The 20,981-nt window shown below is 45.1% G+C and overlaps 1 protein-coding gene across 1 annotated transcript in view; it reads right to left on the bottom strand.

The window, feature by feature from the left end:
* LOC309560467 (uncharacterized protein) overlaps positions 1-20,981 on the bottom strand; it is a gene marked incomplete at its 3' end in the record, with an annotated part of 138,152 nt that overhangs the window by 49,000 nt on the left and 68,171 nt on the right. The window contains exon 11 of the mRNA XM_082264100.1: positions 3,565-4,573. Within this exon, the coding sequence (XP_082120226.1) occupies positions 3,565-4,573 (1,009 nt within the window). The remainder of the gene's footprint in view (positions 1-3,564; positions 4,574-20,981) is intronic.

Raw genomic sequence — 20,981 nt, 5'->3', positions numbered from 1 at the left:
CAACTGACGGTCTGCACTCAAACATTGTTCGTGCAACCGCTCCTGATACCTGCCTAACCTGACACTGCCGAATCTTCCAGCTACATACCCTATACCTGGATTGACCGGAGCCTCGCTACCTTGTCCTGCACTCCCTCACTACTGGCTATTGATAAGTACCCCACAGGGGACCCCCTCTTATCAACAACGCTTGCTATCTATACCTTCATTATAAGAACTATTGCTAGCTCTAGGATACATGCTCTCCAGTATCTACCATCTGCATTTCTAAACCTAGATTGAAAGCTCTTGTGCCTACTGCTTACTAAACCCTGCATTCCTGAACTAGATTGCACAAACCGAAAAAAATGGATCCAGCAGATATGGCCACTCACGTCAAGCATTTAACCCAAAAAGTGGAGGCACTTGTACACACAGTCTCTAAAGTACAAAAAGAGAACCACACCCTAACACAGCAATTAGCTTGTGTATCACAGCTTACTGCTGCCCAACCCCCAGAACCCTATGTCCTGTTACCTGATAGATTTGATGGTTCCCGTTCCGCATTTTCAACTTTCCGGATGGATTGTGAGCTCCTGTTTGTTCTTAAGCCCAGGACCTACTACAATGATTTCATCAAGGTTCATTCTGCTATTAATTTGCTTTCCGGAAAGATGAAAACATGGGCATACAAAAACCTGCAGGAGAAAAGTCCTATCTTGGACAATTGGGAGTCATTTTTAGCTGCTATGGACTTTCAATGTTTTTCCTCCCAGAAAGTTACTGCCAAGCCTGCTCCAGGTTCCCGCAGACCCCGGGTACCTAGAGAAAAAAGAAAACCATATGAATATAATGGCTCTGCCTGGTCACGGTACAAGCCTGCCTTTAACAGTCAGCCTTGTCACCCTGACACACCTCCAATAAGTCCTGATCCTTCAGAGGAGGAAGAAGAGCCTATGGAGATCGGTGCTGCGCATACCAGGCTGTCTTTAAAAAAAAAAAAGACCATAGGAGAAACTGCGGCCTTTGTTTCTATTGTGGAGAGGGGGGACATTTTATTACATTTTGCCCAACTCGTCCATCTAGGCCTAAGGCTCTCCCAGTGGGGACCATGCAGATCTGTCCTGTTTTCCCAGTAAAACAGCCTGGAACCTGCCAAGGTTGTTGTCAGCCCTGTCCTCGTTCTGTGTCTAAAAAGGGCACCCAGACTTTGGCAATTGTTGAACCCAATGACCTTGGGGAAGCCCCTCCTTCAGCTCCAGTGAACTCTGTACCTCGTTCTAAAAACCCTCCTGTACCTCTTTCTAAAGAAATTCCTGTTTGGTAAGCACCCTTATTGCTTCCAATCAAAATAATGAAGTTCTTACACCTGACTGCACACACGCTTCTAATGGCACAGTGGTACGTAAGGAGGATCTGAAATTGTTCGAAGAAGCATTGAAAGCTATGACTACTACTGATGTTCATGCGTCCGGATTTACTCGGGGGTCCTATAGCAGACACCCTAAAAACCAGCTTTAGAGGCCTTCTGGAGCCGGCCTTACGGGGGGGGGGGTACTGTAAGATCCTGGTACTCTCAGTGCCTTTCTATCACCTCACTTCCGGGTTGCGTTCCACCACTCAGGTAGGTGGAACGCATATAGGTGTGTATTCCTTTAACAGGGCTGACATCATCATCAGGCGCCGCACTGAGTGGCTATTTCAACTGACGGTCTGCACTCACACATTGTTCGTGCAACCGCTCCTGATACCTGCCTAACCTGACGCTGCCGAATCTTCCAGCTACATACCCTATACCTGGATTGACCGGAGCCTCGCTACCTTGTCCTGCACTCCCTCACTACTGGCTATTGATAAGTACCCCACAGGGGACCCCCTCTTATCAACAACGCTTGCTATCTATACCTGCATTATAAGAACTATTGCTAGCTCTAGGATACATGCTCTCCAGTATCTACCATCTGCATTTCTAAACCTAGATCGCTAGCTCTTGTGCCTGTTATTTGTTACAACCTGCATTACCGAACTAAGCTTAGCAACACCTGTATATCTTGCTTGCTATTATCTATCACCTGTTGATTATACTAGATTGCTAGCTCTTGTGATTGCTATCTATCATCATCTACTATCATTCCTGTAACATCACTATCTGAGTGCTTATAATCATCTACTATCACTCCTCAGAGCCTATACCTTCAGTGTAACATCTCACTGCTACTTGCATAATTACTATCACTCCTGCAACATCATTATCTGAGTGTTTGTATATGTGCATACTGAATCAGGCTGAACCACTATGATGAGTCAAGAGAGTTGGATCAGGTGATTTAACAAGATCTCTACAAGACTACTGAGTGGAATTCTGCAGCTGCAAATCCAGTATCCTTGAGCTAAAACCCAGAGCGTTACAATTGGACGGTGTCGAACACCATGCCTAGGTAGACTAGGCACTGGGACGGAACAAGCTGGCTCTTCTGCACACTCACCATCCACCCGAATTCTGATAGGGTTTGCAAGACTTGCTCTCGGTGGTCTACGAGAAGATCTCTGGAGTGGGCCATCACCATGATATCGTCTAGACAATGAAATATGCGAATTCCTCGTTCGCGTAGATGGGCAACAATCACCACTAGCACCTTCGAGAAAGTTCTTGGGGCCACGCTGAGGCCAAAGGGCAGGCATCTGAATTGGAAATGATTGCCCTGAAAATGAAACCTGAGGAACCGTTGATGACCTCGGGATACCGGAATGTGGAAATAGGCGTTTTCGAGATCGATGGATATTAACCAATCACCTCTTTGTACAACTGAAGCAATGGTTTTTATTGACTCCATGCGAAAAGATTCTTGCTTGATAAAGGTGTTCAGGAACCTGAGGTCCAGGACGGGACACCACCTGCCTGATGCCTTCTGGACGAGGAACAACGGGGAATAAATCCCGCTGCCTTCTTCCAATCTTGGAACTGGCACTACCGCCTGTAGCATTAGTAATTCTGACACGTAGGACTCCAGCCTTGTCCGCATCGCTGCAGCTGAGGGAACCCTTGTTGAAATAAAAAAGTTTGTCGGAGGCTGATCCTTGAAGAGAAGGCAAAGTCCTCTGTGAACTACCTCCAGAACCCATGCATCCGAAACTTCCCTCGCCCAAACCTTGCCAAAATGGGCCAACCTTGCCCCTACTAGCAACGTCTGGGCGGGCAAAATTTCAGAAGGATTTTGCCGCTGTCTTGAGGGGTTGAGGAGCCTTGGTCCTTGTTCGGTCCGAATAGGAGTTGCGAGGTCACCACTGAAAGCGGCTAAACTCTCTTCCCGGGCGATATGATCTTGCATCCCTAAATTGCTCACGTGGCTTTCTGTTCATGCAAAAGGACTGCCCCCGGCGTTTCCGATCCTGCGGAAGAAGGCCCGATTTTCCTCCTGTCACCCGACGGATCGCATCCTCCAGTGTTTTGCCAAAAAGTGTGCCCCCTGAAAAAGGAATAGAACACAGACCCTGCTTAGAAGCCGAATCTGCAGACCAATGCCTCAACCAAAGGGCCCGTCTGGCAGTGACTGAATGAGTCATAATACGTGAAGTGAGCCTCACCATATCCACAGCTGCCTCTCCCATGAATTCTGCTGATAACTTTATGCCCTGGAGGCTCGACACTAAGGATTCTTCATCCGATTGTAACCCTAATGTTGTCTCAACATCCGCGGCCCAAACTCTGACTGCTCTTGCGACCGAAGTCAGGACCACTGCTGGTCTACAGGCCGCTCCTGCTGTAATGAAGACCTTCTTGAGGTCTGAGTCAGCTTTTCTTTCCATGGGATCCTTGAATGATACTGACTCTTCTAATGGCAGTGTAATATGCCTGGCTAGATGCTGCAAAGACGCATCCACCTTCGGAGGCGAATCCCATGATAATATATCCGACGCCTGAATCGGGTAAAGTTTATTCACCCTATTTTGAAAAGGCGGCCTTCTATCTGGTTTTTCCCATTCCTCCTGCATGAGCTCCTTTATCTCTTCCATAAAGGGGAACTTAGGAAGATCCTTCTTCAAATTAGGGTAGTACTTCCTGTGGTCCTTTGGGGCCGCAGTATCTTCCTCCCAGTCAATGGCTTGTTTGACCGCTGAAATAAAAGAAGGAACTAGGGAGAAATCAAATGAAAAAGATTCAGATTCTTCCTCCGCCGAATCCGCTTCCGAATCGGAAATAATAGCCCCTGGTTCAGGTGAATTCTCTTCCTGAATCGGACGGTGTGCAAGCCTCTCTCTCCTGGACGTAGTAGGAAGAAGACCCTGCACACTCTCCTGCACAGCCTCTTTAATGTACCGCTTAATGTCCTCATTAACGACTTGGCCACCCTGGGAAGCCTCCCTGAAGCATGACTCACAAAGCCTCTTTGCTGGCATTGACACACCCTCACAGGCCCAACAAATACTGGATATCAGACTGCCTGGGGTAACCAGCTTGTGACCTGTCAGTGAATCCCCCCGATGATGGCTGGAAGACGGGCCGGGTGAGGCAGAGGGCGACCCTTGCTGTATATGGTGTCGCTTAAACTTCGCCTTGGAGTGAGATGCTTGCGGTGACAAGGAGCAGTGACTACTAGAAGAAGAAATTATCCTCTTGCGGCCTCTATGAGAAGAGCCTCTCCCCCCAAAAACAAGGATGGATCGCTCAGTATCCATGAGAATGGAAGCATCATTTGAGAAAATATACAGCTGTCCCTACCTTTCTGAAGTCTTCAGTGCCACGTTTTCAGTAGCTAGAGTACTCATCCTGGGCTGAGAAAGGAGCAAAGAATAAAGAAGCTCAAGAATGCATCAGAGAGAGGGAGTTTGAAGAGCCGTAGCAGGAAATATCTGCATTCACTAACTACTGCAGCTGCAGATGGATGAATGGACGGATGGATGGATATGAGCAAGACCAGACACAGTCCACTGGACAGAGAAGGAGAGGAGATGAGACAGAGATCCTCCTGCAAACATATTGTAACTCTCCCCCCCTCCCCCCAGGGGAGCGTTCACTCACCTACAACTGAAGATTTGCAGTCTGTGGCAGCAGCAGGAGAGGAGACGCTCGAATGGCCATTTAAAGGAAGCACCCTCTGCTCCTCCAATCAGGGCCCCTACCGCACCCTCCAATCGGCAGGTCTGAAAACTGGCCAATCAGAGGCCGTGCGATGCCGTCATCACCCAGCGCCGCTGTAAACAAACAGTAGGAGACTTGGACGGAGGGAAGAGAGAGAAGGGGCGGGCGCAACCTAGCCAAGCTGCTCCTATAGGAAAAGAGGCAGCTGGAACGCATACTGATACCAGGAAGCAAGGAAGCTTGAGAGAGAGTGAAAGAGCCCAGGATAACAGTTCCTCACCACAACGGCTGCACAAATTATGTGGATGCCATGCTCCGGCACCAGGAGCGTCCAAGATCAGAGGGATTTAACCCCAACAAGAGGACCTTATATATTTATTTTTCATTCAGAAGAACTTTGACCCATGACACAGCCGTCAGGTGGAACGGGACAGCCAATTGAAACATTTCAGCACATGGACATGCCCCCTATCCTATAAATAGACCTGAGCTGTCGGCCATTTCACATTCTGATTTTTGTCAGTGTAGGGAGAGGTTGGCTGTGCTCATCAGGGAGAGATTGCCAGACACAAATAGCTCTGTGAAGATCTACAAAAATCCTTTTCAGGGCTGGTATTTCGGTATAGGTCTACTAGTATCTTTTTGGATTAGGGGCAGGTATCCAGTCGGTGCTTTAGGGGCAGTTAGAGATTGTCAGCAGTGACACAAATCGCTCTGTTAATGTCCACAAAAGTCATTTAAAGGGCTGCAATTTTTTTGGTATTGGTGTGCAGTGCACTATACAGGGGAGGAGGGGGGTAATCAACAGTATAATATACTTTGTAGAAAGCATATTATAGTGGATAAGTAGTATTATTGTGCACTGTGCAGCATTGTGACAGGTGTGGTGAATGAGCGCTGCTGCAGCTCTGACGGGAATATTAAAGGGGCACTCTGACATCAATATTAAAGGGGCACTCTGACAGGAATAATAAAGGGGCACTCTGACCGCAATATTAAAGGGGCACTCTGACCGCAATATTAAAGGGGAACTCTGATCGCAATATTAAAGGGGCACTCTGACAGGAATAATAAAGGGGCACTCTGACCGCAATATTAAAAGGGCATTCTGAGCGGGACACATAAATGGGCACTCTGATGGGGACACACTGGATGTAAAGGGGCACTCTGACAGGGAAAAAAAGGATTTAAAGGAGCACCCTGATGGGGACATGGATGTAAAGGAGGACTCTGATGGGGACACAGACACAGGCTGAATGACGGCGGGGAACAAGGGCTGCATGACAGCAGTGATATGGGCTGAATTACGGGGGAATATAGACTGGATGAGGGGGGACACAGGCTGTATGAGGGGGGAAAAGGCTGGATGAGGGGGGACACAGGCTGGACACAGGCTGACAGTGTGTCCCTGTCAGAGTGCCCCTTTATATCCAGTGTGTCCCCGTCAGAGTGCCCCTTTATGTGGGCTAATTTTTGTGGCCTATACAGGCCGACACTTACTTTTGTATCCTGTGTGAATGCCTAATGTACCTCCAGCCATCAAATACGCTACGTCCTTTGCTGTCAGTTAAACCCATGTGGGTTTCTGTAAAGGTTCCGCCAAATTGTGGAATGGATGCGGACCCATTTTACAGATGTGTGAATGGACCCTATATGCATTAGACATTATTAGTATTTATTACATGCATTCATATTTACCGGCTGCTCTCAGTTCTGGCTGATTTATGAAAAAAAAATAATAATTTTTTGCTGTAAAAAAAAAAAAATTAGGGCAACTTTTCCAATTGCAATACTTCTGTTATGACATTGTCCATGTGCTGGGACTATTTGTGCACAGCTAGTACGTCTTTTGTGGCTGCAAATATGACCTAAAGGTTTTTAAAGTTCGCCTCCCATTAAAGTCAATGGGGCCCGCCGCGAACTTGCGGTTCGCGGACTTTTGAGAAAATTTGCAGCTGACATTCACGAACCGAACCAATGTTCGTCTATCACTAATAGAAATGAGTGGCGCCATCATGACCTCGCTTTTCTCCATCCTGAGCTTCACCGATCAGTTAGGTAAGCCGAGAACGACCAGGAAGCGGGAGGGGGAGGGAGCACCCCTCCTATCGCTTCTAAAAGTGATCCCACAGGGAATCCGCACCCAAAACCACTTTTATCCTACAGAGAATAGTAAAAAAAAAAAAAAACACAGGGATTATGCTGCTAGCTGCTGCCAGAACCCCAGTATTTAACTTCAAACAATGTATTTTTAATATAAAAGAGCTGAAACTAGTTGCGCAATGTTAATATAGGTACTGTGCAAAAAAACAAAGATGCTGCCTCCCATAAAAACAGGAAGAAGATATCAAGAACCTGAAGGTAAATAAAAGCAAGCAAGAAGACGTCTGGAAGACGATAAAAGACATAGAAAAAAGGAAAGAAGTGGTGATTCGCCCTGCTGACAAAGGAGGAGGTTTAGTTGTTTTAAACAAAAAGGTTTATGAAGCAGAAAGGAAAAAATTACTGAATGCAGAGGGTACATAAAAAAAAAAAAAACAAACAATCCAAGAAAAAGATATGAAAAGAAGCTGAGAACATATGTAATGTAGGGCAAGGATAAAGGCATCCTAAATAAGAAAGAAGCAAAATACTTGGTTCCAGAAGCTGCCAAGGCACCATTGATATACTGTGTGCCAAAAGTCCACAAGAACCAAGAAAAACATCCCGGCAGACCGATTATTAGTGAAATAAATTCCTTATTTTCAAGACTGGGGGAATATCTGGACCAATTTCTACAGCCATTGATACAGTAGGGGAAATCTTACCTGAAGGACAGTAGACAGCTTATCTCAGAACTTAAAGACATGAGGGTGAATTGCTGGTCATATACACTAATTCATAATATATACTGAAAGGTTTTGAAATGGCAATGATTGGTATTTATTTTTGGTACAAGGGAGACTACTTTGTCTAAACGAAAGGAGCAGCAATAGGAGCAAAATATGCCCCAAGTGTGGAGAACATTTACCTGAACAAATGGGAAGAGGAGCAAATATATAGCATAGAGAGAGAAGATCTGAAATTGTATCAAAGGCATATTGTTGATATTGTGATATTCCGGAGGGGCACAGAAGATTCTATACAAAAAGTTTTTTGAGGTGATTCATCAAAATATCTATAGAATTTTGTTTACTGGAAGTTGGAGCTATCACAGTGTGGACTACTTGAATCTTCAAATCTACAAAACCAATAATGGATTGGGCACTAGAATGATCTTTAAACGAACAGATCGGAATGGGTATAGACCCACCAGTAGATGCCATCATCCAAAATGGACAGGGAATATACCCAAGTAAAAATTTCTAAGGATATGCAGAAAATGTAGCGATTAAAGAGATTATTCATCATCAGTCCAATATACTGATGCAAAGGTTTGTGGAAAAGGGTTAAAAGAAAAATGAGCTAGAAAAACCTGAAAGAAAGGATCAAGAGAATGGATAGAGAAACACTCTTAAAAGAGGAAAAGGAAGGAAGATTGCAAGGACAAAAAGATGGAAATGGCCTTTCTCACTGGCTTCAGCAGGCAGTACAAATCTTTGGAGAACATTGTGAAAAAAAAAAAAAACACTGGCCTATATTAAAATCAGATAAAGAACTTAAAAAAAATCCTTCCACAAGGGCCTTGATTTATATATAGGAGAGCATCCATCTTGAGAAATGGACTAGTTCACAATGTGGTAGATCCCCCCTAAGGAAATCAGCATATTCCCTGACCTGAAAAGTTTTTTCAGCTGCCAAAGATGTCTGGCATGCAAAAGCAGCCAAAAACAAAGAAGACGAAACAACACTTTTAGATCTACAGTTACTGGCAAGGAATAGAAGATTAGAGAAATGATCTCCTGTAGTAGCACACGTGACATATATTATAGAATGCCCATGCCAGCTCCAGTATGTAGAAAAAACAACAAGACCACTACATATTAGAATACAAGAGCACATCAACAATATAAAAAAAGGATTTATGAAGCATAGCATATCCAGGCATTTTAGAGAAGTACATCAAGCAACCCTTCAGTAATGACATTCTACGGAATAGGTATGCATAGGTAGGTAGAAGGGACAATAAGAGAATTAAAGTCTTACAGAATGAGACCAAATGTATTTTTTTGTTAAATACCCTCCCGCAAGATGGCTTGAACATAGACATAGACCTTAATTGTTTCCTTACTCATTTTTTAATTAATTTTTGAACAAACCAACTGCCTTTTAATCACACTGACTAATCTCTATTATTATGTGATCATACATTAGTAGGATATAACTTCTACCAGCTAACCACCTGCTATTACCAACCAACACATTGCTTTGGGAAGTAGTTCTTGTTCACTTTAATACATTTTTTCTACACCTCCTGTTTTAATATATCTTTAAATGTATCCATTAATATACACCTTACAAATCTTGATAATATTTTATTATGCACCCAAATATAAGTCGAATATACATTCTTATTCCTCCTCATACACAATTGCATTTTTTTTAAAACTAAAATATATTTTAATTTTTGATTTTATTTTAATTCAAATGGAATTTGGTAATATATTGTATACATACGTATATATATATATATATATATATATATATATATACTCTTTTTAAGCTTTGAGCATCCACCATAGTATGTATAAAATGTATTTGACATAAGGATGATTTATATGGAAAATTGTTGCTACATGTATGCCCCTCCTACACGGATTACTGTTGTAACATGTAAGCCCCCTTTGTAACATCAATAGGGTGGCTGACCATATGACACCCCTATGACTATAATGATGAAGTGAGCCTGGGGATGAAATATCAAGTCTCTTTTGAGTAATACATATATTCATTTTTAATATCAGTCTTGAAGTATATACTGCTAAAAATGGGATTCCTGTGACATGTATTATGGGCTTGTAAAATTACTAAGGATATCCACATTAGCGAGACAAAATTAACCAAAGATGGCCACCGATCCTGTGACTCGGGGGTTGCAAGGTTACCACACTATATAAATACAGAGACGTGTAACAAAACTGCGCCTCTCCTGATGACGTTTTTGTGACAAAATGCATAGGGAGGAGCTACCAGTGTCATGGCGTCACTTTTAGTTAGAGTCTGTGGAATGCATCACAACCCAGACTTCCTGTTTTTTCATGCTGTACTTGATGTAAGTGTTTTGCGATGTGTTTGAAATAAAGGAACCATACAGTTTTGCACTATGGGATATTGGTTACCCCCAAGAGACAAGCGCTCTCTGGTGAGTGAGGTACAAGAGGGGGAGCATGTTTGCGGAACACCAGCAGCAAGCACTACTTTAAAAGTAGTTGGAGCACTTTAAAAAGCACCTGTCACCTTATGAGTTTGTGAAGAACTTTTCAAATTGACTTGTTTTTTAATATTTCTCAGCATTTTTATTCATTATCAGTTTTTTATGCACATGCACAGTTGTGAAGCACTTTTAAAGAGCACTAGTCACTTACTTGATGTAGCATATATTGAAACTGTTGTTTGATTTTGCACATGCTTTTTGCTTATATTATATATTCATTTTCTACAAGCACTATTCACCTGCCATATATTTTCAGTAAAGTCATCATCATTAGCACGCACACACATTATTTGATCGCCACGCACTTTAGGGTACACATGTACATCCTCCTAAACATAATTCTTATTGCAAAGCAGTGCCATACCCAATATATGTATTTTTAATATAGGCTGTTGATCACAGCCACTGAGGAGGGAGTGGGAGGGGCAAGAGCAGAGGGTGAAGGTTACTCTGCGCAAATCCATTGCACAGAGCAGGTAAGTATGACATGTTTCTTATATAAAACAATATAGGTTTACAATCACTTTAAACTACCATCCTTTTCTTATATGTATCTGAGATGATAAACTTAAACTTCAAGTGTAGCAGCACAGCTGCTTTGTTTGTGTTTCAACATTTTAGCCTCTTCTACCTGGTCACCTTAACATACTGTACTGGTGTTGTTCAGTTTTTACCAAATCATGGGCATATTGAAGGGGGTTGCAGTGCACCTGGGATAAGGGTGTGTGGCGTGGGTGCACAGCAATTTTACAAATTTGTATCAAAGGATGCAATGAGGTGCTGCAAAAAAAATAGTCCTTGAATTCACTATCAACAATAATTTCCTAATGTGCTCTAGCAACCCCAAGCTAAAAGTTATAATATTAAAAAAGGGGGAGGGGACAATTCATAGAAAAAAATAATCTAAGGCAGGGGTGTCCAATCTTTTGACCTTTCTGGGCCACACTGGAAGAAGAGGAATTGTCTTGGGCCACACATAAACTACATTAACAATAGGGATAACTGATGAGCAGAAAAAATCAGGCCGATCACAAGGTAAAGATCAAGCTTTTCTTTTTTTTTTGGGGGGGGTTCTGTTTTCTTTTGTGATGCAGAAGCCATGCTAGAATTAAAAACATTATAGATAAGGGGATTGAATTTATGTGTTGTGTGGGGAGGTAGAAAGGAGGTTGTTGGCAGGGGGCTTGGGGGGGCAACTGAAATATGGGAGGAGCGCAGCCCACCCCCATCACCCCCCTATATACAGCCATGCAGAATTTACCTTCCTGGAGTAATCAGGAGTCCCTGCATTTACTGCCACTGGTGCTATTACAAACATGGCAGCCCTGGCAGCCCTCCAGACTTGCCTGTGGCTGAATTTTTAGTGTCGTCAGCTGCAGCTGCTATGCTTGCACACCAGCCCCAGTATCCCTCCACACATGCATGTGGCTAGCTTGTCCCTGATGACCACCGTGGCTTCTATGCTTGCATGATGTCCTTCCAGACATGCCTGGGCTGCATGCTGAACTCTCAAGGGCCACAGGTTGGAAACTACTGATCTAAGGTATTGAAAATTGAGAGTTATCTATCAATCAGTTGTTGTGGACATATATTGGTCTTTTGGATGTACAGATCAGAGCACACAGGCAGGGTACATAAGGAAATGTACCCTAACATTACAGTTCAATAAACACAGTTTCTTAAAGTAAACCCACCCACTGAAATATCATATAAGCTTTAAAGCGGAGTTCCAGCCATTTCACTCACCTGTCCAATGGTCCAGCGATGCGGCCGCCGGAAGCCTCGATCCTCTCCCTCGGCGCTGGCATCACTGCTGTGGGCACCCGGCTGTGACAGTTTGCGGCTTGCAAGTCGCGCTGCGCGTCTTGATTGGCCGGCAATCTTCTGGGACCTCTGACATGTCCCAGAAGATTACAGGGAGGGAGGGGGAGAGGAGAACTTCCGCTCAGGGCGCCGCGGCGCTCCGAGCGGAAGTGGGAGCGGGTACCTGTCAAAACTAGGTACCCCCTCCCCCCCCCCCCCCCCAAAAAAAAATGACATGCCAAATGTGGCATGTCAGGGGGTTAGAATACCTAAAGCGGAAGTTCCACTTTTGGGTGGAACTCCGCTTTAACATGATAATATTACTTGGAAAGCCTATTTTTTGTTTTAGATTGTATGAATATAATAGCTGGTGATACTGATATAAAGGTTCTTGTTTGGGCACTTTGTAATATGGCGTGACAACATTTTGCCCCTATCTCCCACAATCTTCTGCATAGGTGATCCTTTCACACACTCTCCCAAGTGCTAATGCAAATAACAAAGGATGAAAAAAGATTAAAACCCCTTCCCTCTCCCACCCCAGTTATCCAAGTAACATAGAATTTTGCTACTTACATGACATTCAGTTATAGTTTACATCTACTTTAGCAGACCTGGTAGTTTTACACTAATCTCTCACTTTGCAATCTGAAAGCAGCATTCCTTATAATTTTCCTATCACAGCTAAAACACATTGTCAGTAAGGATGTCAAGCCCTCACGTTTTTGTGGTAAGGAGATTTGTTGATGGTTACGCTTGATTTGGGGTAGTATGTTATTGTGTGAATTTTAATTTACACCTCTGTGCTTGTAAAATACTGTATATATATATATTTTTTTTAAAATATGTACTCTGATGCCTATAAAGTCCATAAGGGTTTTCCAACAAAAATGTGTTTGTGGTAAGGAGGCAGACTTATCCATAATCCCTCTTATTGACCTCCTCCAAGATGGCTAAGTGGATTAGGTTTACAAGATGTTCAATCTAGTGAATTGCTGTGGGGTGGTGAGTAGGGTTGAGCGAACACGGACTGTATTATTCGTGTTCGTACCGAATAATTGGATTTTTTTTACCCGAACACGGACACTTTACTGTATATTCGGGTAAAAATCCGTGTTCGGTCGTTTTATTCCCGGGTTTTGCATGCTTTGGCGCGCTTTTCATGGCGGGCTTTCAACAGCCAATCAACAAGCGTTTAACTGGTGTGCCTTAAGCCATCCCAGCCATGCCTACAAATGTATCAGTAGCTGTGATTGGCCGTCTGAAGCATGTGACCAAGTCTTTATAAGTTCGAGGCAGCGCCGCTACGGCGTCATTCTGCTGCTTAGATCAGGGAGAGAGCACACATCAACGTGCTGGCTGCTGATTAGGGACAGACAGGAAAAAAAAAACATTTGTGTCCGGATAGAATTGAGGGACAGGTCGGAGTGTGTTAGGCAGGGCGAGTTGTAGGCATTTTAGGGATAGAGTCTGCTGATTTTTAGGGAAAGTGTGTTCTACAAACTACAATCGAAATTGCTGTGTGGGGTGGGGTCTGCAGTCCCGATCTACGATCTCTTATAAATCCTGTTAGGGATAGAGTCTGCTGATTTTTAGGGAAAGTGTGTTCTACAAACTACAATCGATATTGCTGTGTGGGGTGGGGTCTGCAGTCCCGATCTACGATCTTATAAATCCTGTTAGGATTAGGGATAGAGTCTGCTGATTTTTAGGAAAACTGTGTTCTACAAACTACAATCAATATGGCTGTGTGGGGTGGGGTCTGCAGTCCCGATCTACGATCTTATAAATCCTGTTAGGGATAGAGTCTGCTGATTTTTAGGGAAAGTGTGTTCTACAAACTACAATCGATATTGCTGTGTGGGATGGGGTCTGCAGTCCCGATCTACGATCTTATAAATCCTGTTAGTGATAGAGTCTGCTGATTTTTAGGGAAAGTGTGTTCTACAAACTACAATCGATATTGCTGTGTGGTGTGGGATAGGAGATAGGCAGGTGTCAGTGATCCACATCCATTTTGCTGTGTGTGGGCTGCAGTGAACACAATCTTTTTGGGGTGCAGTGAACACAATCTTTTTGGGGTACAGTGAACACAATCTTTTTGGGGTGCAGTGAACACAATCTTTGTGGGGTACAGTGAACACAATCTTTGTGGGGTGCAGTGAACACAATCTTGGTGCAGTGAACACAATCTTTTTGGGGTGCAGTGAAAGAAATCCTTTTGGGGTACAGTGAACACAATCTTAGTGGGGTGCAGTGAACACAATCTTTTTGGGGTGCAGTGAACACAATCTTTGTGGTGTACAGTGAACACAATCTTTGTGGGGTGCAGTGAACACAATCTTTTTGGGGTGCAGGGAACACAATCTTTGTGGGGTACAGTGAACACAATCTTTGTGGGGTGCAGTGAACACAATCTTTTTGGGGTGCAGTGAACGAAATCCTTTTGGGGTGCAGTGAACACAATCTTTTTGGGGTGCAGTGAACACTTGTGGGGTGCAGTGAACACAATCTTTTTGGGGTGCAGTGAAAACAATCTTTGTGGGGTACAGTGAACACAATCTTTCTGGGGTGCAGTGAACACAATCTTTTTGGGGTGCAGTGAACACAATCCTTTTGGGGTGCAGTGAACACAATCTTTGTGGGGTGCAGTGAACACAATCTTTTTGGGGTGCAGTGAACACAATATTTTTGGGGTGCAGTAAACACAATCTTTGTGGGGTACAGTGAACACAATCTCATACTTCTGAAGATTTGAGGGTGCTGCCTGTTCCATACTCCCCCTACTCCTCATCCATCCTTTTAGGGGTACAAACAATAGTAATTGGGGCCTAGTGTGGTTGTGTACGTGTGAGATACATACACTTTTTTGGATCATATTTTCTATTCCGCTATTTAATCAAAAACCTTTGGGGATCAGTTAAATTGGGGGATAGTCTGTGTTGGTACGTGTGAGATCCACCTTTCCAAGTTTTTGGGGTTCATCTCATACTTCTGAAGATGTGAGGGTGCTGCCTGTTCCATACTCCCCCTACTCCTCATCCATCCTTTTAGGGGTACAAACAATAGTAATTGGGGCCTAGTGTGGTTGTGTACGTGTGAGATACATACAATTTTTTGGATCATATTTTCTATTCCGCTATTTAATCAAAAACCTTTGGGGATCAGTTAAATTGGGGGATAGTCTGTGTTGGTACGTGTGAGATCCACCTTTCCAAGTTTTTGGGGTTCATCTCATACTTCTGAAGATTTGAGGGTGCTGCCTGTTCCATACTCCCCCTACTCCTCATCCATCCTTTTAGGGGTACAAACAATAGTAATTGGGGCCTAGTGTGGTTGTGTACGTGTGAGATACATACACTTTTTTGGATCATATTTTCTATTCTGCTATTTAATCAAAAACCTTTGGGGATCAGTTAAATTGGGGTATAGTCTGTGTTGGTACGTGTGGGAGAGATCCACCTTTGCAAGTTTTTGGGGTTCATCTCATACTTCTGAAGATTTGAGGGTGCTGCCTGTTCCATACTCCCCCTACTCCTCATCCAGCCTTTTAGGGGTACAAACAATAGTAATTGGGGCCTAGTGTGGTTGTGTACGTGTGATATACATACACTTTTTTTGATCATATTTTCTATTCCGCTATTTAATCAAAAACCTTTGGGGATCAGTTAAATTGGGGGATAGTCTGTGTTGGTACGTGTGGGAGAGATCCACCTTTCCAAGTTTTTGGGGTTCATCTCATACTTCTGAAGATTTGAGGGTGCTGCCTGTTCCATACTCCTCCTACTCCTCATCCTGCCTTTAGGGGTACAAACAATAGTAATTGGGGCCTAGTCTGCTTCTGTACGTGTGAGATACATACACTTTTTTTGATCATATTTCCTATTCCGCTATTCAATAAAAACCTTTGGGGATCAATTAAATTGCGGGATAGTCTGTGTTGGTACTGTGAGATCCACCTTTCCAAGTTTTTGGGGTTCATCTCATACTTCTGAAGATTTGAGGGTGCTGCCTGTTCCATACTCCTCCTACTCCTCATTCAGCCATTTAGGGGTACAAACAATAGTAATTGGGGCCTAGTGTGGTTTTGTACATGTGAGATACATACACTTTTTTGATCATATTTTCTATTCCGCTATTCAATAAAAACCTTTGGGGATCAATTAAATTGCGGGATAGTCTGTGTTGGTACGTGTGAGATCCACCTTTCCAAGTTTTTGGGGTTCATCTCATACTTCTGAAGATTTGAGGGTGCTGCCTTTTCCATACTCCTCCTACTCCTCATCCTGCCTTTAGGGGTACAAACAATAGTAATTGGGGCCTAGTCTGCTTCTGTACGTGTGAGATACATACACTTTTTTTGATCATATTTCCTATTCCGCTATTCAATAAAAACCTTTGGGGATCAATTAAATTGCGGGATAGTCTGTGTTGGTACGTGTGAGATCCACCTTTCCAAGTTTTTGGGGTTCATCTCATACTTCTGAAGATGTGAGGGTGCTGCCTGTTCCATTCTCCCCCTACTCCTCATCCATCCTTTTAGGGGTACAAACAATAGTAATTGGGGCCTAGTGTGGTTGTGTACGTGTGAGATACATACACTTTTTTGGATCATATTTTCTATTCCGCTATTTAATCAAAAACCTTTGGGGATCAGTTAAATTGGGGGATAGTCTGTGTTGGTACGTGTGAGATCCACCTTTCCAAGTTTTTGGGGTTCATCTCATACTTCTGAAGATTTGAGGGTGCTGCCTGTTCCATACTCCTCCTACTCCTCATCCTGCCTTTAGGGGTACAAACAATAGTAATCGGGGCCTAGTCTGCTTCTGTACGTGTGAGATACATACACTTTTTTTGATCATATTTCCTATTCTGCTATTCAATAAAAACCTTTGGGGATCAATTAAATTGTGGGATAGTCTGTGTTGGTACGTCTGAGATCCACCTTTGCAAGTTTTTGGGGTTCATCTCATACTTCTGAAGATTTGAGGGTGCTGCCTGTTCCAAACTCCTCCTACTCCTCATCCTGCCTTTAGGGGTACAAACAATAGTAATTGGGGCCTAGTGTGGTTGTGTACGTGTGATATACATACACTTTTTTTTGGATCATATTTTCTATTCCGCTATTTAATCAAAACCTTTGGGTATAAACAATTAAATTGCGTGATAGTCTGTGTCGGTACGTGTGAGATACACCTTTCCAATTTTTGGGGCGCATCTCATACTGCCGAGGATTTGAGGGTGCTTCAGTCTGCCTCCTGCCTGTTCCGAACTCCTCCTACTCCTCATCCTGCCTTTAGGGTAGAAAAAATTGTAATCGGGGCCTAGTTTGTGTCTTTACTTGTGAGATACACCGTTTTGTAAAATTTGTCCTATTCCGCTATTCAATATACACCCTGTTTGAGTGTAAAAAATTAAATTGCAGGATAGTCTGTACCGGTACATGTGAGATACACCTTTTTAAATTTGTTTGGCCCATCTCCTTCTACCGCCGAGGATTGCAGGGTGCTTCAGTTTGCCTCCTGTTCCCAACTCCTCCTACTCCTCTTCCTCATCCTGCCTTTAGGGTACAAAATAATTGTAATCGGGGCCTAGTTGGTGTTTGTACGTGTGAGATACACCGTATTATAAATTTTTTTCTATTCCGCTATTCAATATACACCCTTTTGGGGTAAAAAACATTAAATTGCGGCATAGTTTGCATATTTGACTGTGAGATACACCCGTGCGATACTGTTGTTGTTTTGTTCCGCTATTCAATAAACACCTTTCTAGGGCAAGATCATAAATTACAGAAATATGAGGAGACCGTCAAATAGGGGCCGTGGCCTGGGTCGTGGTGCTGCTGGTAGATCTCCTGTTGCAAGGAGAGGACGTGGTCGATCTGTGCCAGCTACACGCACAAGTGAAACACCTTCCACAAGTGTGAGTAGGCGACAGAACCTGCATCAGTATTTGGTAGGGCATCATGCGCCTCTAGACGTGATGAGGCCTGAAGAAGTACAGGCGATAGTAGATTGGGTTGCTGACAGTGCCTCCGGTTCCTTCACATTGTCTCCCACCCAGTCTACTGCAGAAAGGTCAGAGTTGGCACCTGCAGCCAATGTCCAACCGTCTTTCACCACACCCCCTTGGAAATCAGGCAAGCAGTCTGAGCCCCAATCCATACAGCAGTCTCTTCTTCTTTTTGAGGACTCTGTCAGCAGGGTTTCCCAGGGCCATCCACCTAGCCCTGCCCCAGAAGTGGAAGAGATTGAGTGCAGCGATGCCCAACCACTTATTTCTCAAGATGAGTACATGCAAGGACCATCGCAGCACGTCTCCGATGATGACGAAACGCAGGTGCCAACTGCTGTGGCGTTCAGCATTGTGGAGACCGACAAGGAGGGCAGGGGTGAAGACTGGGTGGAAGATGATGTGGAGGACGATGAGGTCCTCGACCCCACATGGAATGAAGGTCATGCAGGTGACCTGAGTAGTTTGGAGGAAGAGGCGGTGGTCGCACAGAGCCACCAGCACAGCAGAAGGGGGAGCAGGGTGCAGAAGCGGAGCGGCCGTGCCCTAGACACTACGCCCGCTACTGCCCAACGCAGCAAGGGAACAAGCGCACCAAAGTCAGCTCAAAGGAGTTCTCTAGCGTGGAAGTTCTTTAGAAAATGTGCTGATGACAGGACACGAGTGGTTTGCACCCTGTGCAATCAGAGCCTGAAGCGAGGCATAAACCTTCTCAACCTGAGCACATCCTGCATGATCAGGCATCTAAGTGCAAAGCACGAGCTGCAGTGGAGTAGACACCTTCAAAACCAAGAAACGTCTCTGGCTCATCCTGCTTCCTCTTCTGCTGCAGTCTCGGCCGCTCCAGCCACATCTGTAGTGATACCGGCACCTGCCACCCTGCAAACAGAGGATCTGTCAGCAACACCACCACCTGGGTCACCAACCATCTCCACAATGTCCCGTGGAAGCTTTCAGTTTTCCATCTCCCAAACACTTGAGAGGAAGAGGAAGTACCCCCCTACCCACCCGCGATCCCTGGCCCTGAATGCCAGCATTTCAAAATTCTTGGCCTTTGAAATGCTGTCATTCCGTCTGGTGGAGACGCACAGTCTTAAACCTTATGTTGGTGACTGTCCCACAGTACGTCGTGCCCAGCCGCCACTACTTTTCCAGGCAAGCCATCCCTTCCCTGCACAACCAAGTGGGGGAAAAAATTAGGTGTGCACTGCGCAACGCCATCTCTGGCAAGGTCCACCTAACTACCGATACGTGGACCAGTAAGCACGGTCAGGGGCGTTATATCTCCCTAACGGCACACTGGGTAAATGCAGTGGCGGATGGGCCTGAGGCGGATAGCAATTTGGTGCATGTCCTTCCACCACCGAGGATTGCAGGGCGCTTCAGTTTGCCTCCTGTTCCTAACTCCTCCTACTCCGCTTCCTCATTCTCTACCGCTCCTCATCCGCACAGCGTAACACCTTCACCACCAACTTCAGCACGGCCAGGGGTAAACGACAGCAGGCAGTTTTACAACTTGCCTGTTTGGGGGGACAAACCACACACCGCGCAGGAGTTGTTGAGGAGCATGGAACAGCAGACAAATGAGTGGTTGCTGCCAGCGAGCCTCAAGCCCGGCCTGGTGGTGTGCGATAACGGGCGAAATCTCATAGCAGCTCTGGGCCTAGCCGGTTTGACGCACATCCCTTGCCTGGCGCATGTGCTGAATTTGGTGGTGCAGAGGTTCCTTAAAAACTACCCCGATATGTCAGAGCTGCTGCAGAAAGTGCGGGCCGTCTGTGCGCACTTTCGGCATTCTCACCCTGCTGCTGCTCGCCTGTCAGCGCTGCAGCGTAACTTCGGCCTTCCCGCTCACCGCCTCATATGTGACGTGCCCACAAGGTGGCACTCCACCTTGCACATGCTGCAAAGACTGTGCGAGCAGCAGCAGGCCATAGTGGAGTTTCAGCTGCAGCACGCACGCGTGAGTCGCTCTGCGGAACAGCACCACTTCACCACCAATAACTGGGCCTCCATGCGAGACCTGTGTGCCTTGTTGCGCTGTTTTGAGTACTCCACCAACATGGCCAGTGCCGATGACGCCGTTCTCAGCTTAACTATCCCACTTATATGCCTCCTTGAAAAAACAATTCGGGCGATGATGGAAGAGGATGTGGCACAGGATGAGGAGGAGGAGGAGGAGGAGGAGGATGAGGAGGTAACATTTCCAAGGCTTTCAGGGCAGTCATTCGCAAGGGGCTCCGAGGGTGGGTTCCTGCACACACAAACGCCAGGGACACAATTGTCCAGCAGGGGCACAGTTCTGGAGGATGAGGAGGATGAGGAGGAGGAGCTGGAGGAGGAGATGGAACCATGTTCACAGCAGGGTGGCACCCAGGCCAGCTCATGGCCATCACTGGTGCGTGGCTGATACAGAGGACACGGACGATACACCTCCCACAGAGGACATTCTTTCGTTGCCTCTGGGCAGCCTGGCACACATGAGCGATTACATGCTGCAGTGTCTCCACAACGACCGCCGAGTTGCCCACATTCTAACTTGTGCTGATTACTGGGTGGCCATGCTGCTGGATCCCCGTTACATGGACAACGTACCGTCCTTAATTCACTCACTGGAGCGCGATCGCAAGATGCGCGAGTACAAGCGCACGCTGGTAGACGCCATGCTGCTGGCATTCCCACCTGACAGCGGGGCCACAGTGGAAGCACAAGGCAGAGGAGGAGGAAGAGGTCGCCAACGCAACCAGGGCA

Source organism: Pelophylax lessonae (genome assembly GCF_965119305.1).
Source record: "Pelophylax lessonae genome assembly, chromosome: 7".
In the NCBI taxonomy this organism is placed as follows: domain Eukaryota; kingdom Metazoa; phylum Chordata; class Amphibia; order Anura; family Ranidae; genus Pelophylax; species Pelophylax lessonae.
The sequence above is the reverse complement of the archived record's forward strand: the minus strand, read 5'-3'. Positions and strand labels throughout refer to the sequence as shown.